This window comes from Homalodisca vitripennis, chromosome 8 (assembly GCF_021130785.1).
Source record: "Homalodisca vitripennis isolate AUS2020 chromosome 8, UT_GWSS_2.1, whole genome shotgun sequence".
Classification (NCBI taxonomy): domain Eukaryota; kingdom Metazoa; phylum Arthropoda; class Insecta; order Hemiptera; family Cicadellidae; genus Homalodisca; species Homalodisca vitripennis.
The window spans coordinates 93065501-93093389 of NC_060214.1; the positions used below are offsets into that span (position 1 = coordinate 93065501).

At 32.6% G+C, this 27889-nt stretch overlaps 1 protein-coding gene across 1 annotated transcript; it reads right to left on the bottom strand.

Moving 5' to 3' along the window:
• Positions 1–6375: 6375 nt before the first annotated feature.
• LOC124367746 (fatty acyl-CoA hydrolase precursor, medium chain-like) lies at positions 6376–25859 on the bottom strand. Its single transcript, XM_046824828.1, has 11 exons — positions 25767–25859; positions 20497–20638; positions 20233–20379; positions 19205–19355; positions 17426–17611; positions 14620–14837; positions 13266–13434; positions 12605–12774; positions 11342–11486; positions 9631–9772; positions 6376–6833 (listed from the first exon to the last, which is right to left on the bottom strand). The coding sequence occupies exons 1-11, from the start codon at positions 25838–25840 to the stop codon at positions 6530–6532; spliced, it is 1848 nt and encodes a 615-aa protein (XP_046680784.1). The 5' UTR covers positions 25841–25859; the 3' UTR covers positions 6376–6529.
• Between the last annotated feature and the right edge of the window lie 2030 nt (positions 25860–27889).

Below are 27889 nucleotides of genomic sequence, written 5' to 3' on the forward strand. Positions count from 1 at the left end.
TCCTCGAAATGCAGTGTTATACATTTTGTAACGTTACACAATGGAAAATGTCCAAAATCCTATTATCGTTTGAAAGTAGATTACTTGTTAGGCTTTTGATAACACAGTTGACCATTGACAAGTAATCACAAGTCACAGGTTTAGTAAAGGTTAAACTAATTTGTTTCTTTACTAACCTCATTATACTCACTTTATAGCGACAAGAGAACATACATTTCATAACAGTGGGGCTAAAGATTGGACTGACTCGGTTACGCTCAGCTATGTTCTGAATCTAGCGTCCTGTTGAACATTTCTTCTACATAATTTCCCCCACCAGGCTTCTTACTCCCATATCTAGACTACTCTGAGTGATTGACTTCCAACTGGTTTTATTACCTAATTGCTTCATTAGATGTCACCTTGGGTTGTTCGAAGAGTACAGAGAATAGTTTGGTGTTCCAATGTGTTTGTAGAGGAAACACTACTTTTATAAGTGATTAATTTGTTTGTTTATTTGACATACTGCCTAACATATTAAGTAAATACCAGAACTCTATTTTTACTATAAGGTGTAGTACAGTAAAGTATTACTCCTGTTCAATCCCACTGTTCGCCACTGCTAAATTTACGTTAAAAATTATTTTGAGTTATGTTTTTGGCCACTATCATAGTATTGTACTCTAGATACATGCAGGCCAAGATTTTAAGCATTAAATACTTTTGTTACAATGCACTAAGTGTTTTGTATGGTGTACTGTTACAATTTGGAGATCATCATTAAATTTCATATGTGTGATCTCATATGCCTTCATAGTTTCATGAAATCGAGATTTGACATTAGTTTTATGGATTAGGATCCATTTGGGAGAGATAATTTCCAAGCCATCTAATAAATAGGACTTTGGAGATAGCACAGGTTCAAAACCTGTCTGTCTTGTAGCATATTTATTTCCATCGACCTTGTACCAACAACGTAGCCAGCGAGGGGTCCAATGGATCCCGACCCCCCAAATTTGCAATCCTGTCAATTACTTTTTTAGTAAACGTTTATTATTATTTAAATAATTCAGTATTACTGACATGTACTGCTGAAAGATCGTTCTCAAGAAAGAAACGGGTCAAGAACTTGGAACAAAATGGGGCCTTAATCTCTGTCCACTACAGGACCCAGAACGGGAGAGGGAGAGGGAAAGAGAACGGGAAAGGAGAGAGGAACGAGCAGAATCCTCTCATGTGGGCATGCATTACTGATTGAGCAGTCTCTCAGAATGTTCACATTATTCTGCAAGTTTATATCTACATTGGTTAATGTAATCAATTCTTGTGAAAGAGGATATTTGTAACCTAGAGTTAGACTTCATTCCCTTTGACCTCAATCCAGTTTTTAACATCTTAAGTGATGTTAGAAGTTGATCTTATATTAAGTTAGATACAATTTAAGTTGACATGGATAGTTTCTCGTGTAGAATTGGAAGTTATGTTTTCTCGCTTTTTGTTGTCTACCACATGAGCAATCATCCATATTTTCTCAGCGTAACCTAGTACAGAGAGGACAGCATTATGGCTGTTATTTTATATTATTTTAGAGAAAAGTAAAGGGTGACTACAGAAAATATCAGTTGTCTGGACCTCCCCCCCCCCCCCCAAAGTGTTTTCCTGGCTACATTCTTGCCCTATACTGTATCGATTTTCCTTCTTATTTTGTATCATAAGTTCTTCACACAGGCCCATGAGAATAGGCAGAATAAGGCTTAAAAGAGGATCAGCCTGTCATTTAAAAAAAGTTAGCAATGTAATTCAACAGCCTTAGTGGATGAGGATGACTTGAAGCATTGAATCGAATTAGATCTATTGTACCAATGGTATTAATTGAGCATTTAAAAGTGATCAATGAGCTTATAAACTACCTATGCTACCATCTCAACTACTTGCTTTGTGGGATAAGCCCACAGGTGTGCTATCGACATAGCCAGTGTGAACCAAATCATGTATTGAGTAATCAAGTGATCTCTACTTTCAGCATTTCATTACCAAGTACAATACAATGATAGAGGCGGAGAAGAGCAATTACCACAAATTCCCCAGTGCTGCTGTAATTTCAGAGAATCCTTCATTATTTAATAAAAATTCAAATGAATTTCTGCACTCATCTTGTGATTTGCTTTGACCTTGAAGGTATGTAATTCTCCAAAAGCAGTCGGCAAAGGAATTCATCCTCAAAAAGTTGAATGTGAGAACTATAACCTAGTCTTTCTAACTATTCTTGCCGGTTTGAAAGACAAAACATTGCTTTTAACCTTGAAAACTAATTGAGTTGTAATTACTAAACTAAAAAAGCTCATTTAAATGTAAGAAACTTATTTAAAACACAACATTTTGAAAAAAGAAGGAATATCTTCTATTTTGTATGTTTGCTGGATTTAAAATTGTGATTCAGTTTAAAATATTTAAAAAATTCTCTTTGTACTGATGATAGAGATTCTTTTTGATTTCATATAGTTTGATTAAATACAAAAATCCTTTATTTTTAAGCATAATTTGTTCTGATTTTCACAGAACAGGTGCGGTAAAGATCATTAGGACACTCCCATCCCTTGCAATCAATCATTCATTATTGAGTTTCTCATCCTGAAGCTGATCCATGAGTGTATACTATAAAAAAACGTTTGGGACTAAACATTATCAAAATCATGTAGGAACATTAACTGAAGCACACCTGATGTGGTTTCATAGCATCACGTCAGCGTCATAGTAGATTGATATGCTGTGCTATTTTTAGACTGTATACTACTTTGACTGGTGTAGTATAACACTAACTGGAACAATCAAACCTATTCCTTAGGGTTTATTAGCCCTCTGCACTCTTAAGGCCACTAAGTGTGACCCTTTCTGATCTCCCCCTCAGCTTAAATTAAATCTCAGGTCAGTGCCCGGCTGAGTTTGCTGTTTTCACTCAGCGATTGCGAAACCATGTATGTATAATTTGGACTTGTATTTAAATGGCAGTATTTGACCTTTGACCCTTTAAATGACTGGGATTTAAATGCAATTCCCAAACACTTAAATATTTACTACTTTTAAGCCTAAAACTTTTTTATTATTTATTTATTATCTTCTTGTACTAAGTAATTGAATGTACCCTGAGAAGCTCAATGGGATATAACTAGGGCATTTTAAGAGTGGCCCAGTGAGCTGAGAGGACGTAATTCCATTATGAGTGCAAAGGGTTGCAAATTTTTATGGTAAACACTATTCAAAATCTGACCATGTTCTAAACTGTTGTTTTAAAGGTGAGTGTGGTATGTAGCATATGGGTGTTTGAAAACTGCAACTGGTCAAGAGTGAAACAGGAAGAATAGTGCCAAAGAAAGACGAGAGATGAACAATTTGTAATGACTAGTTATTACCCATTTTTTTTAGTTCGATGGGTATACGAGGGGGTACCCAAAAAAAAAACCGGAATTATTTTATAAAAATTATATATTATCAAATTTTTTACAATACGACCTTATCTCCTTCAAAATAATCTCCATTACAACTAATACACTTGTCCCAACGGAATTTCCATTGATCAAAAAATTTTTTGTAGTCATCTTTAGAAATGGCTGCAAGCTCGAGCTTCGTTTTTTTTCTTAACCTCTTCAACGCTGTCAAATCGTTGACCTTTCAAGCCTCTTTTCATGTGTGGAAATAAAAAAAAGTCGCATGGAACGAGTAAGGTGCGTGGGGCAGCGGAACCATGCTGTTTTTGGCTAAAAACTGCCTAACTGAGATGGCTGTGTGTGCCGGTGCGTTGTCGTGGTGGAAGAACCAGTCTCCAGTCTGCCACAAATCGGGTCTTTTCTGGCGAACACTGTTGCGCAATCTTCTTAAAATCTCCAAATAAAATGTTTGGTTGACAGTCTGACCTGGAGGAACAAACTCAGAATGAACAATGCCTTTAGCATCAAAAAAGCAAATCAACATGGTTTTGATGTTTGATTTGACTTGCCGACATTTTTTTGGACGAGGTGAAGATGGCGACTTCCATTGGCTTGACTGTTGCTTCGTTTCTGGGTCATAACCATAGCACCATGACTCATCACCAGTAATTACCTTTTCCAGAAAATCGGGATCATTTTCGAGATGTTCTTTCAGAAGGCGGCAAGTTTCAACTCGATGTACCTTTTGATGGTCAGTCAGAAGTCGAGGAACAAATTTGGCAGCAACCCCTTTTCAGTCCTAAATCTCCTGTTAAAATTCGCTGAACCGAGCTCCAAGTTAACCCACTACTCTCTGATAGTTCCTCAATTGTCTGTCGACGGTCGGTGAGCACAAGTTCACGAATTTTCTCAACATTTTCGTCCGTTCGAGAGGTTGATGGACGTCCAGAACGAGGTTTGTCTTCAATCGACATGTCGCCATTTTTAAATCGAGCGAACCACTCGTAGACCTGAGTTTTTGCCATAGCATCATCTTTGTAAGCTGTATTCAACATTAAAATAGTTTCTGCAGCATTTTTACTAAGTAAAAAACAAAATTTCACAGCTGCACGTTGTTCACTTAAACTTGCCATGACAAAAAAACGAAACAAGAACAAAACAGGGTTAGCGAAAACAGTCACTACGAACGAACAGAATGCACTAGGACAACGGAACTGGGGTCACTGAGCTTGCAATGGGTTGCGCGACACACGCCTAGCGGCAGGAATGTGTACTACACGCTGCCGGCTGCCAGCAATACAATTCCGGTTACTTTTGGGTACCCCCTCGTATTGAAAACATGATTTTGGATTTTTACTATTATTCAATATTTACTATTATTATTATACAATATTTACTATTATGGAGCAGAGACGTGGTCGTGGGCTAAAAATGATGTTAAGCAGATTGCAAGCTGCAGAAATGAGATTTTTAAGAGGGATAGAGAAGAGTACAAGAAGAGATAGAATAAGGAACGAAATAACTAGAGAAAGATTGAAGGTAGTTTCTCTGCAAGAGACAATGGAAATGTAATTGGTTTATTGTTTTAGAAATATTTTGAATCATGGAAAAGAGAGCTCAAAATGTAATATAAGCCTTGTTTATCTGAGAGATGGTAATGGATTAATATGTCCTTTTTATTTACTTGGATTTTTTGTTATTGTACATAGACAAATTAAATGTTGGTTCATAACTACCACCAGAACACCAACTTCATAGTGTAAGAATAAGAAATTAATTAAAGTAAACAAAAAAGTAAAGAACTTTTTCACTCAGGCAGCTGCAGAAAATAAGATGATGAGATTTTTTTCTAAATTAGGCATTAATATTTTTAATTTTCAAACATTTTCCAATTCAAATTAATTAAAATCCATAAATTCAATGACACATATATATATATATATATATATATATATATATATATATATATATATATTATATAACACTACTATATCCTGAATTTTAAAATCCATTTTAGGAATAAATACCTTTATTCCTGTTTTTAAATCACAGTGCTTAAACTGAAACCCGTCTTTCGTGATTTATACTTAACTCTGTTATTGTCAGAATTAAAAACCCCACTTCCTGGGATGTATACATTAGTTAAATAATAGTTACTTTTGTTAGGCTATGAGCAAATTTTAATGATGGTCTTAAGTGAAGACTTTTATAGTAATACTAACATTTACTGGACAAGGGAGAAGTTAAGTTCAGGGTTAGAAAAAATATGTTAATTCTCAAATCTCATTGTAATCAGTTCATTAGGATTCATATAAATTTAATTAATAAAAATAGCATTTTAGCAGCCAGGAAAAAACAGGAAACCTTTCATAAATAAAATTTTTAATTTAATTGAGCAAAACACCATCACCAAAAAAAGGATTGTTTGCTTTATGTCAGGATTCATCGTCACACTCTCTGTAAACCTTTTTCAGCAATTCGATCTCAGTCTCTCAAAACTCCATCTACTCTTTTGGTGTATCAACATACTTTAAGTTTTAACTTTCTTTAAAAATACCCCATTTTTTGCAGAAAATATCTTTCATCAGTAAAATACCCACCACAAGGGTGAGATATTCTACCGATCCATAGATTGACACTTCAAGGGCATGCACTATTCAGCTCTGTGGTTCTATAACGCAGTGCCTCAGCACCTGAAACATCTATCCCACTCAAAACATTCTCTAATAAAAGTTATAACCATTTTGCTAGAGAGATGTCAATATTCTCTACAAGAATTCCTGTCAGATTGTACCAATGTGTAAATTAGAGTAAGTGACCTTATTTAATTATTCTCATTTTGATATATGACTTATTTCATACATTTTGGTATTACTGAAATTGGTGTAAACCACAGTGAAGGGTTAAGTAGATATGAGTATCTCAATTTTGTTATTTTATGTTAATAATTAAGGTTAATAAATTTCAAGTCTATTTGCTATCATTTCTTTTGTTCTACTTTTTTCACAAAGTAAATTGAATATGTGGAACTATTACGTAACAGTTCTCCAATACCACATGACCACAAATTACACTTGTATGTCTTGATTTTTCTTTTGACTGTGGGTAAATAAAAAAAGAACAGTCTAAAGTGACTCGTATCGTTTCCCCCGCAGTCCTCGGGTACAAGAACTGTCGTAGAGGAGGTACAACAGACAAAGGAAGGCTAGTGCAAGCATCACTTCCATGATCTTCAACCCAATAGATGTGTCATCCTGTGAGCTTCCTTGCAGGTTGAATAGTGTCTCCCAGAGATTCATCCTTTCATGGAGCAGATAGTCATTGATCATCTCCAGTGAGTCATTGATTACCAAGTGTTGCGTGAATGAGCCGTTCACTGGAAGCCAAGTAGCAGCCAACACACCGTCATTCTCGTTCGGGGTCGGGTTTCTGCCGACAGACCAAACAGTAGCAATAAAGTTACACAATGTTTACCACCTTATCTTTAAAAAGTGTTGTCAACAATATAAATACAAATTAGAGAAGAGCTCTGGACAAGGATGATTATGGTCAATTAAAAAGAAACTTGCCAGATTTTTACCTAAAAGGACGTTGATATTTTACTGTTACAACCGACTTTCTCAGAATATTTTGGGGTATATTTTGTTCTATTAATTGATACGGATATTTAAAAAATTGTATATTTTTATAATATGAGAGGGTACCCAAAAGTAATCGGTACAGCACTGCCTGGGACAGAGCTTGCATAGTATATCATTCTAATTATACCTGTAGATAGTTTGCTATAGCAAATCAGTGCCACGAGAAGAACCGATGCAAATTTCGGCTAGAACTATTTAACGAGGTGTACATCTATCTCATTTATTCCATCAATTGATATGGTGACAAGTGTCATTACTTGTATACTATCAACACTGAGATTTCCTAACAGTCTTTCACCTGATCTAAATGTTCCATTGAATTGTTACTTTTAATCAGCGCTCATTTTGGAAAGCTTCCCAAATCAATTAATGAACAAAGAGATCTTCAACATATCTTTTCATTGTTAGGAACATTTTATACTCTAATGAATCTCTTAATTCCAACTGGAACTATCATGAATGGTTCAGTATTTAGTTACTTGAAGAAATATATAGTTTAGATGCTATGTCACATATTAAGGCTGGAAAAAAGGATTTCAAGGGGAATATTATAGGCCATATTATAGTGGACCTCAGGTAGTGGTTTAATTGGGTTTTTAATTTAGTGTTTCAAGGAGTCTGTTAATGAGCTAGCTTGATCCCAGCCCGAGAAGAGAGGCGTTCATATGCTGATGTTCTATGCTGTTGGGCTCGAAAGTGCTCCCGAGCTCTTTTCTCATATCTGTGCTTATCACTGCCCTGTGTCAATATTCACTTAAATCAAATCGACAGTAAAATGGTCTCTAAATATACAAGCTGGGCAGAGTTAGCAAGTTGAGCTCCCTGAAGGCACTTCGACACAACTCTGTTCAATTTTTTGATGATTTAAACAGCTTTTTTTGGCAGTCTGAATACTCTTTCCAAGTTTGATATGGCAGAACTGCCCCACAGAGAAATTCTGTAGGACTGGTATGGAAAATATTAATCCGTAATAAGCCATCATTTAAACACCACAGGTACAAACGTTTGATAAATTTAGAAGGACAAATTTTCCAGGTGCCAATGTAAAACATACACTTTCAATGTCAGCTTTCCGGGTTAACCCTTTATCGAGGTGTATTCCTAGAAATGTAACAGAATCAGTTTCCCCCAGAACAATTTTATCCACTATTACCGTTGGAGTTTTGTAAGATTTCAACCTGCATACATAGATAATTTGTCTTTTCATGATTAGTTTTGAGATTATTTACCAGGAAATTTTTAATGCAGAAAGTGAGATTAATGAAGGTTTGATTCTCTAAAGAAGTCAGAGATTTTGCCTGGAAACAGAGAGCTGTGTCATCTGCGTATTGAATGATTTTCCAATATGAGGCTGATGCATGGATGTTATTGACATAAATCAAGAAAAGGAATAGGACCTAAGATAGATCCCTGTGGGACTCTTTGTTATATTCTAATAGTACTTTATATATGCTGTATTCTGGACCTGAACACATCGACTTCTGCTGCTCAAGTACGAGTGGAGCCACTAGTGTGCTATCCCCCGTACACCACAGCCGTCCAGCTTATGTACCAATATACTATGATTAACAGAAGCTTTTTTGAGAGATCGATCTAGACATTGAGTGTCCTTTAGTGGATCTCAAAGCCTTCTATAATCAAACCTAAAAGTTGTGTGGTTGTTCCAACATTTGATTTTCCTGGTCTGAAACAAAATTGTTGATCAGACAAATTTTACGTTTTTTGAGAAAATAAAAAAGTTAGTCCAAGAATAGTTTTTTGAAAATGTTGCTAAAAACAGGTAAAATTTAGTTTGGTTAATATTCACCAGCCTCTTTTGAAAATGGACACAACTTGTGCCAATTTGAGTATGGATGAAAAAATGCCATTTTCAAATAGAAAAATTTATGATTTTTGTCAATGGACTTAAATGTGCAGATAACATTGTTTTATTAGCTATATTGATATGCCATTTATGTCATTGAAAGTTTTAGCTGAGAAACTTCGTACAATATGTCCCACTTCATCCTCACACACAAGAACCAGAACAATAAATGAAGCAGCAGGGGTAAGTGTGGTGATTGTATCCAGTTGCAATTTATAGTCATCATTTAGAGAAAAATGTGTTAAATTGCTACAGTAAGCTTTTTCATTTGGATTAGATAATTTTATCTCATCAGCAACAAGCTGAATGGATTTTGGAAATTATTTATTTGTTGAATTTAAATAACGTTCCTGACTGTCTTAGATAGGCCTAAGTGTGATGGATGTTAACTTACACTGATCTAATGTATATTTATGTGTATAATAGTGTAGGTTTTACGTGTGCCAAGCTAAGAAACATATTACCTGTGAAAAATTATTATTTTATATTTTAACCATTTTGATACCCTTCCATTTAAACCTCTGCCAAAACTAGTGTGGCTGACGATCAATTTTGTCCATAGATGATATTTCTCTATTGATTTCAAGAAAACCAAGTTGTGTGCGTTTAGTTAATATGACTTGGCTCTCGGCTGCTGGATTACCTATATCTATATACAAGAAATTAAATTAAAAACTTCAACTTAGTTAAAAACTAATCCATTCATACAAATATTTCTTACCCGTATTTGGCGAAGTTTGTCCACAACCGAACCATCCGAGAGAGAGTTGTACATTCTCTTGGGTAGCGGATCATATCGTTTTGCTCATGAATAATAAGATTACGGTAGAACAAATATCCAAGCTCATCCGCATGGGACGCCCCTACAAAATCAGCCACAAAATTAACTCTTTTGTAAACTTTATGTTCTTTGATGAAATGTTACTTAATAATTACAACATTTCTTTCACTGATTGTATATTTACTACTTCATGGATCAATATTCAGTAATACATATGTTTCTTTTTTTAAAGTTGACGGTGGAAGTTGTAGAAGAAACAGGATTTTTCAGGATATTTGCCATCATCCAGTGATAAGAGAAAACAGTAACACTATTTTTCAAGATCTGCAAAGTGATCTCTTCCTGGGATGGATAACTACTACAATGTAGGTTGTGACATGCAAAACTAGTGTGCATGAAGTTGAAACATATGTTTGTGGTGATTACTGACTTTTGTCTGTCACAACGCTCTGGTATGATTTGTTTATTTTTACATATATTGTAGTTATGTTTTTAGGTTAGTTATCCACCTGAGGAAGAGATCAGCTTGCAGATCTCAAATGTAGGGTTACTGATTTCTTTAATCACTGAGTGATGGAAAATGTTCATGAAAATCCTGTTTCCTTCACATAATGCTTGTTTTAAGAGAATTATTAATTAAGAGTAGGGTAGGTTTTAATTTAGAAAGCATCTTACTTACTTTTATTTTAAATAAACTGTTTCATTCAGTAGGCAAGTGTTCAAAGCAAGAAACTGTGTACCATTGGACCTGTTACGATTGTGTTGTATAATTGCAGAATTTTACTATAAAAATGTATAAATAATTACTAATTAACTTTAAAAGCCAAGTACTAGTTTAAAGCCATTCTTTGTGTTTATACTTAAATAGAAGGTATTCTTTACATAATACAGAACAGGCCTGTGTCAAAAGATTGTGTTTAACTCAAATATTGGAGTTAAAAATAATAAAAAACAAAAAGTAAAAGGTAAATAAAAATAACAAAAACTCTAAAGTATGATCACGAATTGATTTAAAAAAATTATAAATGTGTATGTTTCTTTTATTTAAAAAAAGTGGATGATTTTAAATTGTCTTTAAGATGATGTAATTGAAAAGGAGTCCAATATTATACTGGTAGAATATATGTTTACAGCAGGAAAAAGCTTATTTTATCCTGAAAATTAATAATAAAAGCATTTACACGTGGTTTTAAAACATCTTCTTCTTCATGGTATGACACATTTTCTTTCGATTAGGCAGAGTATGGTCTGCTAGTAAAATATTCGTATTTCCCCCATCCAGGATACGGATGGCATAAATATCCTTTGTCTGGGGGGATGCATATTATTTTTAGTACTGGGGGGGAAAGGGGAGAAACAAGGATCCATCGTCCATTGCTTAGGATATAGTTTTTTAGAAATATGATAACGTAATACATTTCAGTTACTTGTAAAATATCATACATATTTAAAAGCAGATTTTTGAGTTTAAATATTTATTTTTATTCTCAAGATGTTTGATACCTTGACTCCCTCTCCCTTTCCCCCCCAAATTTACGTCAATGCAGAACACAGACAAATGTTTACACGTAGGTATAGAACAAACTAGAGTCAGGTAATACATGAATTGGATAATTTTCTCATACCAGAAAGATCGTTGCCACAGACTCACCTGGTACAAAAGAGTCTACACTGCCATTGTGCGGAGTTTTGAACTTCCCTTCAAAGACGAAGTAGTACAAGTACACAGGAGCGTTACCACTGAGCAGCTTGGCAGTCTTCACAGTAAAGTAGCCGAACTTTCTATCTGTCATGAACTAAACACAAAACCGCACAAGAGGTTCAATAATTATGTAAAATTTGGTAGTTTCAGGTATTTTGTGTGTAAAACTACATTTGAGTCATAAACAATTTGGCCTTTCTGAAGGGATTATTTTGTTACTGTTTATTTTTTAGAAAGATAACTAAAGTCACACTGAGATAATCCAATGATTGTTACATAGTTCATCATAAGAGTACAAGAATTTTTTCTATTCAATGTATGATTCAGATTGATATGGTAAAACATCGTTTAATGCTGTGTACAAAATTTTGATATTTATCCAAGTAAAGTGTTGGAAGGGAAGAAGACATAGCTATTTTATATGCTGCTTCATTGCCTTATCAAAAAACACAATTCTTTAAAAATATTTTTTTTTAGAAATTAGATTATAATAATTATACAACATGATTTTTATATATAATGTTTTGTATGCATGTTTTCTGTGTTGATGTTTATGTTTATGTTTTTAATGTTCTTATAGCCCTATTTCTACAACTTTGTTTAATTTCCTGAAGACTGTTTAAATCGAAATAGAGAAATTGTTTAATAATATCTTCTTATTTACTATTTTGAAGATCAATATGTACATACAAATAGTCTAAATTTTAGATATGGACAGTTCTACAGGTAAAATAATATTTTAAAATCATATTAAATCACACAATTAACATATAACATGATTTCAGTAATTATATTCCTTGTACAATGCTAAATTATTTACTCTTTGTTATTCAAAATTAATTTTATTAACATATGATGTTTGAAATGTTGAAGATGGAGCCTGTATTGGCTATTCTTAATATATTCACTACACTGAGAACACAACCAATACCAATAACTTTTTATTTTTGTGAGGCCTTTTCGATAGCAAGGCTATCTTTATCAGACAAATCACAAAAGTCTGATGAAGATAATTTGTATTTATTGGCTCTACTTTTATTTTTCTTATCAGTTACTACCAAAATTAGCTATCTAAAGTATTAATAAATTTATTTTATCGCCATTTTCGGTTATTCTGTTCTGAAATTGTTACCTTATTACAAGCTATACTAGTATAGTTACAAATTAAACTACTAAACTTCATTATAGTGAATAAATGTAGTTTCAACTTACGTTTACATATTCTTCGACATTCTCTAATGACACAGGGTTGTCATCAAAATAAAACTTTTTAACTTTTGAAGCTATTTCATCTATTTCTGTTTTACTGAAGTTCTCAAGTATATTCTTGGGGAGATAGGATGCTATATGTTTTTCAAACTCACTAAATTGCGTTGGATTCACTGAAAAAGCAAAAACAAGTACTTTAATTTAATTATACTTATAGTAGGTGCTGGCCATAATTTTGATTTAAAATCTATAGTGACATTATATAAACACAAGGTGTTCCAAAAGTAATTTAACTTTTGAACAGAACTATATCAAACCATATACATGGGAGGTTCTTTATTACATGTTTTTTGGGAGATATGAGTACTTTAACCTCCAACCCTAAATATTTAACTGAGGGTTCAGTAAAAATTCATAAATATAGACCCCAGCAAGTAACATCCAAATGAAATAAAAGGACTAGTAGCAAAGAATCTGATTTAAAAAATTACAATAGAAATTGCCACTTCTGGAATTTGATACAATAAACTGATTATGGAGAGATGTGTCTGCCAGTTTTACTATACTATTTGTTTTTTTTCTACAGTTAATAATGTAAAAAGTAACATTCAATATAAATCTAATAATTTTACTCCTTATGAAACCTTAACACAACAGCTTTTACCTTCTGGCTGTACCACATCCATTTTCCCCTCAGCGTTGTTGAAGCCCAAGATGTAAGGTACTGTACTCTGACTTGTCTTCAGGGCCTCTTCTGGTGGCTTGGACATGAATATTTCTTCACCGTGGTCCTCCTCGACGCTCACCAGGAAAGGGTTGGTACTATCTCTAAGCTGACCAATACATATTAAAATTTGCTGTAGAATAACTTGTAAATTACAGTTGTCATCTAAATTACAGATCCATTGTATGCCTATTATTACTACTTCAGTAATGGGTAGAGAAGATTTTTAATGTTCACTTCTTTAGGCAGCATAATAGTTTTTTCTTTTAAAATATTAGTTCCACAAACAAAAAACTTGTGTTACAAATCCATCTTTTTTCCAATGAATTGTTTACTTATTGTTAAAACATCTAAAGGGTATATTTTAACCCTTTTTTACTTTACAAATTGATAAACTCATAGTCATGGCCCATATGTATTGAACGTAAACACAAGAACAATTAATTACTTACCAAGATGTATAACATGTGAAGTATAAAAAATGGTACTGTGAACACTTTTTATAATACAAATAGTATTTAAATTGAATGTGAATGCCCTGTATAGTGTGCTATTATTTTCATTCAGGTGATCGTGAGAAACTGCCATTAAAAATGCATCATAAGATTTAAGACCAGAAAAGCCATAGATAGAACTGCAGTTTCATGTACGATCTGAACCATTCAGGTATTGATCTGACGGTTAGCTTCCAATCTATAAATTTCATTACTGCAGATATTATTCTAGCTATCTCAAACACAATATACAATTTTGTAACTGATGGAACAACAATAATTTAAATGTAGGGTTTGTATCCCAACCTCCAAAACATAGTAAATCATACACAAGAAAATTAGATTAAAAGTTGAAGACTTTAAAATATGTGTTAAGAATCATTTACAATATTCTTGTTAACATACCAAAAATAGGGAAAAACAAATTATATTCTGGCTTACCTGTATCTTTAATTAAATAAGTCAAAATCTCCAAAAGAAGCCATAATCTTTCCAATGTGAAATAACTATATTTTCTCCAAAATGCTAAGCTTTGACATTCTTTAAGTAAATCTAGTGTAGAAAATATACTCGATTTACCTAAAACCAGTAATCTTTGTTGTCTAACTTTCCCAAGCTTCAGTTTATCATTTCTCCATCTGAAGATATTTCAGTACAAACATGATCACATCAACATACTCACCCCTGAAATGAAGACATCCTGCTGCCTTTCAACCAACACTTGGGCAGTGATGTTCCTATTTATATTTAATCCATCTGAAGATATTTCAGTACAAACATGATCACATCAACATACTTACCCCTTGAATGAAGACATCCTGCTGCCTTTCAGCCAACACTTGGGCAGTGATGTTCCTAAGAAAAGCCACTGCTTCCTCTGGGTCAGAGGAAGAACAGCCAAGTCTTTCAGCCAACCTCAAACCTGGATTGACATTTTCTAGGTAAGAGCCCTCGGCTGTTATGTGGTATGTCATTCCGCAGTAGGCTGAACTTTGAGATATGGCTCGGTGGAATAGTCCTGCAACATAGCTACTTTATACATTTCATGCTGTGCAAATGTTAGAATGGTTGCAGTTATGTACATAGTCAGGCAAACTTAAACTTGGTTAGTATTTATTTATTATTAAAATTTATTTATTACCCCATAAAGTTTTAATACTACTAGGGTTAGTAGTGCTCATTCTTCTTTTTAACAGACTTAGCAATACTTTTTATTACATCTTAAATTAATTGATAAATTTCAGAATGTTTGGAAAAGATTACAGTTATAAGTAGGTTAAACTTGAAATTTTACATGGAGCTTCATTTCTATATAGGCATCAAGTTCAATAATGGTGCATGTCACTCTATTGGATTTAAAGTGTTAGTGGGTATTTTACATTATGGGTAAACATGATGGCAACAAGGAAACTGCAGAATAAATTATGTGACATACAATCATGCTGCTGAGTACAATCATGTGACATAGTAACATATATATAGCTATAGACTTGAAATTTTGGACTGAGCCTCAGTAAAGCCTGTTATGGTGTGGCATACTTCTACCTAGTTTAATTAGAAATCACATTATTTTTCCTCCACTATTTTAACTTAATTTGTATAAGTACTTTATTATAACCATTTTTTTTACAACAAAGAAACATAGCTCAACTGATATTCTGTCTTTAATAAAAGTAGATTTTGAAAACTCATACAATATCGCATTCAATGAAATGATTTATAAGCCAAATTGAACATTACACTCTTATAAGGCTCGTCAAGACATAAAAAGATTAAATACTAAATAAAAATTTTAAAATATCAACTGGAACACTAGTAACATACAGCTAAAACACATACAGGTGAAGTATGATATTTCACATCATTATTTTCTGGTGAATTCAGACAAAAATCATCAAAAGTATAAATTTAGAAACAAAATTTTTTAATAGTTTTTTGAAACCCTTAATGTAGGGTTGGTGAATCCTATAAATAATAACCAATAAATGGTGAAATACCTCAAAAACAATTCCATATCTCATCATGATTAAAAATAGCCGAAATAAAAGTACTCACTGTTCTGAAATCCGTCAAATCTAGAATTTTATAAATTGCATAACATGCTGAATTTATTTTTCCATTTAAGTGTCTGATGTGATTCTTCCCATCTCAGATTGTCATCCCAAGTAATACCAAGAAATTAAAAAATTTTTATGGAATTTATTTTGGTAAACAGTTATTTTAAGACGTCCATGGATGTTTTGGGAATATTTAAGGCAAGTTTTTAGGTGTAAGCCAATAAAAAAATCCAATTAATTTTTGAGATAGGTCAAGTTTATTACCAGATTTAATCAAACTTGTGATATCATCAGCAAAGAGAAATAATTTTTCACGTAAATTGAGCTGCTTAGATAAGTCATTTATAACAATTAAAAATAATATGGGGCCTAAAACGGATCCTTGAAGTATACCTGCCTCTAAATTGTGAGAAGGGGGTACGTATTTATGGCCAATAACAGTACTGTTTTCAACATCTCTACTACCTGGTTGTGACCCCTCAGGAAGCTACTAAACCAATTGAGAGCAACTCCTCTGATGCCACAATACTCCAATTTATTTATCAAAATTTCATGGTCTACACAATCAAAATCCTTCCGGAGGTCACAGAACAGGCTATAGGTCACCTCTGCCTGGTCCAAGGCAGCCAGCATTAGTCAGTTAAACTTATAATAGCATCTGAAGTTGACAAATTAGATTGAAAACAAAACAGATTTTCTTTATTATTGAGTATGGTTTAAAATGGATGATTTAGATATCAGTGGAAAGCACAATCTAAAGACCATGTTTTTAATTAAGAGCAGCAAAAAGAGACAAACAGCTTACTTACCTAGTGTTAAGGGGCAACAGAAACAAAATACTTGGAATAATAATGGATGGAACGACATCAGCTGGACAATCTATGTAGAACACTGAATAGTGGGATGTATGTTATAATAAGACTAAAATAAGTGACACAGCCACTGCTACTCTTCAACAGGCAACTTACAGTGAGGGTACTTGCTGGCTTACAGCCGAGAGATAGCTGTCACCCATCCTTTACCAATACTAACAGTTGTAGCTCTATATATCCTGGAGGCGGTAACATTTGTTCATGAGAGCTGACTACCCAGAGGTTCCAGCATCAATCACTACAACACTCGAGGTGCAAAAACTTCTATTTTCCTGTGCACTGACAAGCTTTGTTTAAGGAGAACATTCATACATGGGAATAAAGCCGTAGAACCACTTACCAGAAGACCTTATGAGGTGTAAAGCAAATAGTTTCTAGGGTGAAGTAAAGAAGTGGCTGCTACAAATTTCCTTGTACACTATTGAAGATTATCTTGGAAGAGATTTTGTATGGTTGATGAAAACTGAAAACTAATATAAACTTTGTAATTATCAATTTCATTATTAATGACGTTGTTACAATTCTCCATGAATTTAAATAGAGAATATTATCTACTACCTGTTAAGGAAGTGTAATTATTTGCCTACAATAAAATACAACAGCTCATATTAAACAACTGCACTTGACATATGACTGTACATGTGAGCAATGCAAACCAATTCTACCATAAATCTGACCTTTAGCCATGGGTGAAATGTACAAACAGTTAACGTCTTGACCGCCAGAACTTCCTCCGAAGATGGTGACAGACTTGGGATCACCCCCAAAGTGGCTGATTTCCTTCTGCACCCACCTCAGCAGCGCTACCTTGTCCTTGGCTGCAGCATTCCCCTGAGCGCTCTTGGAGTTGGTGTTGAGATAACCTGAGAAAAATCAGCATTGTCACAAAGAAATCATATGTTAAAACCATGTGCTTAGCCAGAAAAATATTTTTAGACATGGTTGGTTAGCTATGTGATCTTCATCTTATAAAATCTCAACATTTCTTCCATCCATTTCGACATCTGCTCGCTATGGCCTTGGTAAAAATGTTGTGGACTACCGTAGCTATAAATTAAACTTAATGGCCACATTTTGCTCAAGCATTGTATTCAGGAAGGACAGGGAGCCCATAATATTGTACAATAATCTAACAGGCTTATACTTGTACTAATAACCTATAACTAAAACAGTTTACATATTTAATTTACATTTAGTGTTAATAAATCAATTTTAAACCTAAATATTGATTTGGGAGATTATTAGTTACTTTCACCCAACCCTAAGACACATCCCTCATACCCATGACTGGTTCAGCAAAATACACACAGGCTCTCATGCCGAAGTTTAATACTTGGTAACTATGAGAAAGATCATAATTTAGACTCGTATATTTAATTATTCCATTTGTATTCAGAAAACTTGGTTACAACTCCCTTAAGCAACTTAACTCGGGACTCAATTTTATTACAAACTCTACAACTCAATATCCTGGTCTCAAGCCAACTTCACAGCAAAAAAAATACTGTTACTAAAATTTACTATTGAACAACGGTAAGTTGGGATAATCTCCACATTTGCAAATTTTGCTATCTTAGATATAATTCAATTATTTATTTTAATATTCTTTTACTCTACTAGGTACCAGTAATCAATCACCTTTTATTCATTATGAGTGAAATAAAAATTATCAGTGATAATCTCTATCAGCCATGTAAAAATTTCAAATTATAAATATATTCCTTCCAGAACAAGTAAGAACAATCAGAAGAAAGGTAGATTTCATTATGGCGTCATCTTGAAGTATTAAAACTAATTATATATTATTACATTTGAAGGTTAATTTCCACATATCTGTGTATACAATTTTAGTAATGGCATGTTAATGAAAAAGTAACATATTAAAAAATGTAGGAGTTCAATCATTAAAACATGCGTTATCTTGTTTTAGCTTACAAGATTAAAGTTGTTATAAGCATTATAACGTGGTTTCTAAAAAAATAACATGTTTTAGTTGCAATAATTAAGTTTGTAAACATATTGTCTTAAAATGATTTAATGTGATCATATATTTATTTGTAACTATCTTGAAACCTCACAATACATAAAAAAAGTCATGTGAATACAAACTAACAATGTTTGACCTGAGAAAACTAAACTATTTACCATTTTGCTTTACAATACTGAACAGTGGTCATCATAAAGCCCATAAGATATCAAAATATGTGTAAGCATTTTAAAGCTTGAAACCGCTTACAATTCCTAAAAAAAACAAATTCTTCATCAGTACTGTGAAATAGTTGAGATAAAAATAATGTACGAATACTTAGACCTACCATTTAAAAAACTTCATAGGTGGAGACTATAATTGCAAAAGTTCATTTCCTTTTCCTTGCTTTATCCTCTGACTTGTCCCTCCCATATCCCTTTATTATTCTCCTTATCAACATCTATGAAATAATGTTTTAAGAAATTACCAAAAATTCCCAGTCTATAGTTGAAGGTAACAACTATCACATCTGCAGTAACCAGGAAGTCCGGTCCATATTTATAGGGTGTTCCTGAACCCTGGTAATCTTTTCCTCCATGAATCCACACCATAACAGGCATTGGTTTATCTTGTGGTGGCTGCAATCAGAAAATTCTAACCTAGAATTGCTGTCAAGTATTTGAAACATTTTTAATATATAACAGTTTGCATAATATTGAAGGTGGTATCATAAAACCGTTTTTACATGCAAGCTCACTTTCAACATTGTAACTTTCCAGTTAAATGAAAAACAACTGTATTGAAAGTGACGTTAGAACTATGAAGTCTTTTCTGCCATTTAACCTCAACCATGGAGCATATTGTTGAGAGATAATCTGGATGATGATAGGATGATCTGAATTGTAATCACAAAATTTGCAAAGTGCAAACTAGCTTTTCATTACTTAAGAGCCAACAGTACTGGCTGGTGGCCATATTAATTTTTTCCCTGTAAGAAAATCTTGGTCACTTTTACGTCTTTTACACCCATACTTTTGGTTATAGATATTTTATTTTTGTTATACTATGATTTAGGGTTCTTAACTTTTTATTGGTTATTTATTTTAAAAACCCTGCTTAACTTTAATATTTAAATGCTATAGTTAGAGATATACACTTTACAAGATAACTGAAAAAGTGTTAGAATACATTTTTAGTATACCTTTAAAATGAGACATTTTCTATGAGATGTTATAACCAAAAATAAAGGATTAAAAATGTTTCTTGTTTGGGGTAAAATTTAAAGTTGGTTTACTACAGGTCCTTAACACTTTCAGTCCCAGCAGTCTAAGTTAGTTTGCAGTAAGTGTAAATATTTCTGACACTGACATGTGGTTTAAATGTAAATATTGTGTACTTTAACTATCCAGATATTGTTATATAATCATAATGAATTGGGTTTGACTTTCTGAAAAATCATTTGGCTTGCTTTTAAGCACTAGTGACCAATTTATAATTCTAAAAAATATGTATAACCTTCAAATATGGAGTGAACACATTTACGTAAAGACAGTCTTCGCTGTACCTCTCCGGAAACTCCACAACTCTCCAGGGTTGGGAACAGGCTGGAGGGATATGGAAGGCCTCCAGGGTTCCATTCCAGCTTTTGGGGGGCCGCGGGGCCTAGGAATACCACATTAACTCATTACCTCCAGTCACGGAAGACATCAAGTTCTTATGAAATAAAATATATATATTTCAAAATCAATACTAGAACATGTAAAACTAAATATTATTTACCTTAAACCTAAGATATCCAATGGGAGGTTGAGCATATGGAATACCCAGGAAGCTGTAGTATGTCCTGTTGGCAGCAGAAACCAGCTTTTGTCCTTGCACTCTCCCTGTGCTTAATGTTACTTCTGGATTTTCTGAAGCTAAACTAACAATGAGAACACATCATTAACCAAAATAATTAGTTATAATATCTAGTTTAGGTTTTTATGTACAGTTTTGTATGTTTTTAAGGTTTACAGGAGTTGTTAGTTTTGTTACTTTTAATTTACGTGTTAAAATATTACATTAATTTATTCATGTTATTTAAATGTAATTATTTATTTCATTTTATATTCGTAAGGTAATATTTAATTTTTTTATTTCTTGTCACTGGTTAAGTGTAAGAAACTTACCATACCATACCATACCACCATTCCATATTCCTCTCTTCCATACTTCCTACTTACCATATTTCCTTCTTACTTACCATATTCCTCTGGTAGATGATAAATTCCTCCATAAATAAAGAATTTTCTATTTCATTTCAAAGTGACATATATAGGGACATTTTATTTTATTAAGTATTCAATAACTGTATCTAATATACTTAATATACTTGTGTGTACTTCGTTTGTGACTCTACCAAACTAAAATGATACCAGCATTGTTGACTTAATGTAGTTATGGTGGGAAAGGTGTGACATCAGGAGGGCTGAAATAGAACTAAATTCAACAATCGTATTGAATCAACACTTTCAGCCATAGCCACTCTGGTGTGTTTTTGATCATGTCAAAAACATCATAAACTCATTATGCACTTGATGAGATAATGAGAACACCTCTTCATCTAGATTATACTGGATGGTTACCAGCTATTTTTAATCTAGGTGTCTCTGATTCTTGTCTATGAGTTCTTTTTGAACATCTTCGTTGTTGACTTTTTTGGGTCTCTTCAGATGAACTTCCTCTCCAGGATCTAGTATGTCAAATATCAGATGTTGCAATAAGTGGAAGATGAATTGGAGCTAAATTTAACATTGACAGATTTGTTTATTTGGAATTAGTCATTAAAATACAATTATTTACTTACTACGAAGGTAGTGCTTTGTAGGAAAAACTATTTTAAATAGTCATGTGTTTATTAAGTGAATGAACAATATTTTGACACTTATAACAAAGAGTGGATAATGGAAAACATGATTATAGTTACAGTAAAGGGCCTAGTCAAAGAACCCACAATGTGTATATTACTCATTTAAAACTATTCTTAGTATTTCATCAAAAAACTTTACTAGATCATTTTGGTTTCATGGGTATCAATTACATATGAAATCCATCAATTAAAAAAGAGTAGGGTAGGGTTTATTCATCACCTCTGATACAATATGTCTATATAAAACCTCAATGTGTGCACCACAATTTAAACAACTTCATTATAAAGTACTACAATTTCATCCAATGTACTATGCAAAACCACAACTTATCTTGAATCAAATTTGTGTGTATGTAATAAAAGTGCGCCTCAGGTGGCTCACATCAGAAGTTTAAGATAGCACAATGACAATCATTCAATTGTGTCGTGAACATTCAATATGACTGTAGTCCACTACCTGCTAGAGATAGGTTCTAAGTTTATCTGTATCATGCAATTACAAGTGTTGTATCTCTACCACTCTTTAGTAATACAGGTATAAAGATGACTTCCTCCATTATTTTTGAACAATTGCTAAATGCAGGGCTGTACTCAGCTTTGGCGGACCCCATCATGTCCCGCCACCCCATCATCCATCGACATGGTCCCTTCAGAGAGACGTGTGTGGCGAGGCCCGGTAAAATTCTCTGAAAAACCTGGTCTGAGTACAGGCTTGGCTAAATGAAATTACAGATAATTTTCAAGTCAATAGGACTTTTTTAATTTTCAAAAATATAGTTCACTTTCCAACTCAATTTGCTCCAATAATTCGTAGTTTATAAAACAAAGATTATTTATAAATTGAGACTAGTTAAGTCTTTTAGTTTTTAAGATACCTGAGGTTGAAGCGGACCTATTAATTCACCTTCTAAATAAAACCTTAATTAAATATTCAAATATCAATATAATTATTTTAATACAAATGTCTACATATAGTTTTAATGTAAAATTTAACTTGAACTTTGGAAACATTGTCCTGGTGTTTCTGAATATATCAACGTAATACAAGGTATTTAACAAGTTTTCACATTGATATAACGTGTAAAACCTCTCGATTTGTTTCAAAGTTTGTTTATATTTTACATCAACATGATGATGCCATACTGTGTCAGGTTCTTACAACACAACCAGTATTATAACACACCATACTGTGTCAGTGCTTACAACACAACCAGTATTATAACACACCATACTGTGTCAAGTGCTTACAACACAACCAGTATTATAACACACCATACTGTGTCAAGTGCTTACAACACAACCAGTATTATAACACACCATACTGTTTGCCTATGTACAAAATGCTTAAACACAACCAGAATGTGTTTAACACGTTCACCGGATACTGCGGGGTCAAGTGCTTACAACACAACCAGCGGAATTGCCATAAGTCTCGACTATTGCTCATGTGAGCTCAGCTTACAACAGTTCAACCAGTAATATTCCGAGTTGACCTTGACTTGTACTTCGTTTCTGTTTCCCGCGTTTTTAGCATGTGCAAGTGATGCGTTCTTAGTGAGTTGTTTATTTATGTGTAGTGACAACCTAGTATTATACAAGTTTTATACATTTCACCATGTCTGCCAACCGTGCTACAGAAAATAGTGCTACTGACATGAAGCATCAGATGTGGATAGTGAATCCATACACACTGTTGACAGTTCGGGTAGTGATAGTGAAGATATTGTACATAAACCCTTCATGGGTTAATAATACAAATGGACTAAGACAGATCCCTTTCACCAAACAATAGATTGCTAGTAGATGTACCATAACACCATACTGTGTTTTTTATGCTGATGGACAACCCATTCCTCCTCTCATTATCCGCCAAGAAACCTAACCCACAAACTTGTACAAAATGAAGAACGGGATAAAAAGGGTGACAGAAAACGTAAAGATTGTAGGGTATGCTACAAGAATGAAAAGAAAAGGAAGATGACAACATATACATGTTCTGTTTGTAAGGTAAACCAGGACTTTGTGCTGTCAATTTTTGACATACATCAGAGGCCAGCAGTAAAAGCCATGCCCTCAAGACCTTGTAAATATTGTATATAGTTTTATTTGTTTTTGTTTTGCACTATATAATGAAATAGTTTAAAATTGGATTGTTTTTACGGTAGCCACTCGCGTTATTAGACTTTTTAGCCGCGCTCTGTGCGACAAAACTCTTTCCGCGTGCTGATCTCAATCTGTGACGTCATGTAATCCGCCATTTTGGATCACAGACGTTATTATCTGCATAAATCAGCCTCTGATAGCAAATAGTAAGTGTATTAATAAATATTAGACTTTAGGTTATTTGCCGTCAGCAGTCAACGTGTTAATGAATCCAATATATTTAACCTTATACATGAAATATCTATAAAGTCAAAATTCTATCTTTCTGTCCAGTGATATACTGCTAAATAAGTTACTTGAAAATTTGGTTTAGTGGGAACATAAGAATTGTTGAAAACTTAGAATTGGCTCAAGTAAATCTTGATAGCCTGAAATATGGCCAATTGATAGTTACATTCTAAAATATGGAGAAGTTTCATTTTCCTCTTAGAAACAATCCAAAGTTTATAAAAGGAGCAGATCCTTTATTTCTTTTATTAAGTAATAAGAAAGACAGTGATAAGAAGAGATCCAGTATATAAAGTTTGGATATGATTCCCAAAGCATCTATAACTGTTTTTCAATTTCCTACTTATAAAGGGAGGTTTTTGCTAGGGATCATCAATCAATCCAGACAGATCAGGCACTGTTTATAGGACAATTGTCAGGACGATATGAACAACCTTTCCTATTGAGATACAGTTATCGTTTGCACATAATGAGAGACAGTGAAAGCAAGGCGAGTGAAATATATTAATTTCAGGAAACGAAAAACATTTCATACCAGTGAAGTACCACTGGTTACATAATCTGTTATAGGATATCCAAAAATAAACATACTTTATATATATATATATATATATATATATATATATATATATATATATATATATATATATATATATATATATAATAAACCTTTTTAACACTTTTTATCTTTTTATTTTCGTACATTGTACATTTAAAATTCATCTTCAGGTACTCAATGTACATTGTACGAAAATAAAGAAGATAAAAAAATGTTAATTATATATATATATATATATATATATATATTTATCAAACACTTTTCGAGGCTATATCTCTAACATACTTTTTATTAGGTAAATGTTATAGAAATCATTTGCAATTAACTTCATGACAGGATCGTTTAAAATTATTTATTCCCCATGACCTCTATGACCTCAAAACAGCTTTCATTAAATGGATCATTCATGAAATTTTGAAAGTTTACATATAGTGCCTGATTTGTAGACCTAGAGATGATGGAACTGCAGTAAGCAGGAGTCTAGGAGGTATGGAATAAAGGTGGATCCAGAGACTGTCCTTGGAAAATATGATATGGTATCTCAAAACTATATTCATATAAAGTCTAAAGTAAATGCATAAAAAATTGTTTTGTTCTTGATTTCTGTTCCCTTTGACACAATTGACCCTAGTAACAAACTTCACCTTCTCATGTACTTGAAAAAAAGTTTATAGCTGTTTTTGTAAAGATCTATTACTAACTGGCAACCTGATTTTGTAATAATTTATCTCATACAGCAGGTTCTAATATACAGGTTGTGGTATACACACACATATGTTTTAATTGTTTTTAAAGTTTTTATACTAGGCTCGTATAATTAATTTAATCATATGTGTATATATATATATATATATATATATATATATATATATATATATATATATATATATATATATTATATATATATATATAATTATATTATATTTTTTATATATATATAATTTTTGTTAACTAACTTTCTATACTTAATTCTATAAGCACACAGATGGAAGTGTCATAGTCAAATGCTCCCAAATGGACAAACTTATCTTTAACCTCAATATTGCTAAATAAAACCACGAATTGTAATGTGCCAATATGATGTTACAATGGAATTGGCATCAGTAAGAACAGGTCATTATAGTTGATATTTAAGAATGTTGTCAAACAGTTACTCAAACTTCAACAAGAGGTAACATTAGACAAACTTACCTCACAAACCACAACTGGAGAAAACAAAACAGAGTAAAGATGTTCACTGATGTCTCCATGGCAGCCACTGACATGACAGTGGGGTCACTGTTGTTATCTATTTCAATACACTTATCTATAAGTTAAACTTTGTTTTATTGGGTCACAAGGGTTAGCTATTATTGTTTACTTCAATTTCTTTATTAATGGATTATATTTATCACTGGTACTCTCAACTGCAGTATGTTTCTAATATTATTTTTTATCTCAGAGAATTCATTAGACAATTATTGTAACATGTTTTGTTTTCTGTCTATAAAAATGTGAGATTAAGTAATAAATACAAAAATAGATCTCTGCTATTGTAATTTATTGGCAATAGTGTAAAATGATTCATAAATTCACCTCTGGAATTTGAATTTCAAGTGATATTTTTTATAAACTGCACTGAGAAATATATTTATTTTATTTAACTATGATTTGGTAATCCGTCATAATATTGTTGCATTTTACAAATATAAAAATACAATTAGAGCAATTAATGTTAATTTTAATCCCACAGAAACTAGGTTTGTAATTTTACAAATACAAAAGGTTTATCTTTTGTATGAATTCTTAACTTCTAAACTGATAGATAGTTTACTGCAATGAAGAATCATGTGTTCAGTTAAATGAAAGTAATTTTGCTAATATATGTTGTGGTATATGATGGAATTTTACATAATAAATAAACTCAGTACTGAAATCAAAACATTATAGTATTCATTTTTGAAATTAGTTACACATAAAGTTTACAATCAATGTAAATATATATTTTGATAATCATAAATACTGTAGTGAAAAATTGCACCATGGTAATATTTATGATTCTCCCTAATACAATAGAAGAAAGTATTTTTGTGCTCAAAATTATTTTTTATTTAAAAATTTGTAAACACTTTCACAGAAAAAGGTGGATTAAAATAATTTATAAATTTGGTATGTGAGCAATATTAATTGTAATGGAATATTGATTCATTTTATGTTCAAGGATTTTCACCTAAAACTCATGCCATTTACCAAAAATCAAAATTTGTCCCAAAAAAGCTATAGAATAAAATTTTGAATTTTGAATATTTCATTCGATTTGCATTATTGTTAGCCTAATACTGGTCTAAACCTTAACATAATGAAAATTCCACAATAATTCCTGCTAATATATATACAAGATGGGAGTTTAGTTTGATTACAAAACTCGAATTTTAAAACCTGCAATCAAATTCTGGTTATTTCTTAATTTAAAATCCTGTATCAGCATGGTTTTTTTCTTGTTTTTTCATCAATTTGTTACTATATTACATTGAATTGCTGAGCATTAATGAAAAGAAGCATATCACTCTGGAGGCTGGCAACATTTTTATTTTGTCTGTCCCAGAATATTTCGAGAACAAGTTGAGATATACAGGGTGATTCATGAAGTTCTCCCCCCACTTGTACAGCACATTGTACTAGTAAAAATAATGAAAAAATGTTATATAAACATAGGTCCGAAAATGCTTCGTTAGCGAGTTACAGCTAGCGAAAGATTTCGCCTGAATTCCTGGGGTAAAGAGTAAAATAAAGCCATACTGAACTTATGGAAAGGTTAATTAAGTAAGAAATATCGTGGTTTCTTATGTATTTTTACCTGATAAAGCTAATAAAATAGGTTTCAGAACTGTACTTGTAGTAGTTTTTTGAGGGATTCAGGGTTAAATGCAAAAAATTGAGGGCACGAAACAATGTTTTTTTAAGTTTGATGTACAATAACTTTGTTAAATTGGTAATAAAGACAATAAAATCAACAAACATTAATTGTTAGAGAATTTAATTCTGAGAAGATTGATATAATCAAAGTCTAAAATAAAACAGAAATAAGTACCAAAAAAATCGATTTTATTCAGTATAATACATTACTAGTTTTAAGCAAAATTAATCAGGTTGGGCCAACCGTACGCACCTTTTTATAATAGATGTTCGAAAATGAGGCCATCATTATCAATACATTTTGCAGCACGTTTGTGTATTGCTTTTTTTGCTTTTCTTAATTTTTTCAGGACTTCCTGTATCTGCACAGCCGAATCCATAATACGGGCAATTAATTCATCACGAGAATTCACTTTTGT

Bases quoted from the DNA above. Each gene is read 5' to 3' on its own strand.
- LOC124367746 (XM_046824828.1), bottom strand. From the start codon at position 25,840: ATGTCAGTGGCTGCCATGGAGACATCAGTGAACATCTTTACTCTGTTT. The intron at 14,838-17,425 runs GTCAGATTTATG...GCTATGTTGCAG, and splicing joins CATTTCACCCATGGCTAAAG to GACTATTCCACCGAGCCATA. The intron at 11,487-12,604 runs GTAAGTTGAAAC...TTTTGTGTTTAG, and splicing joins ATGTCGAAGAATATGTAAAC to TTCATGACAGATAGAAAGTT.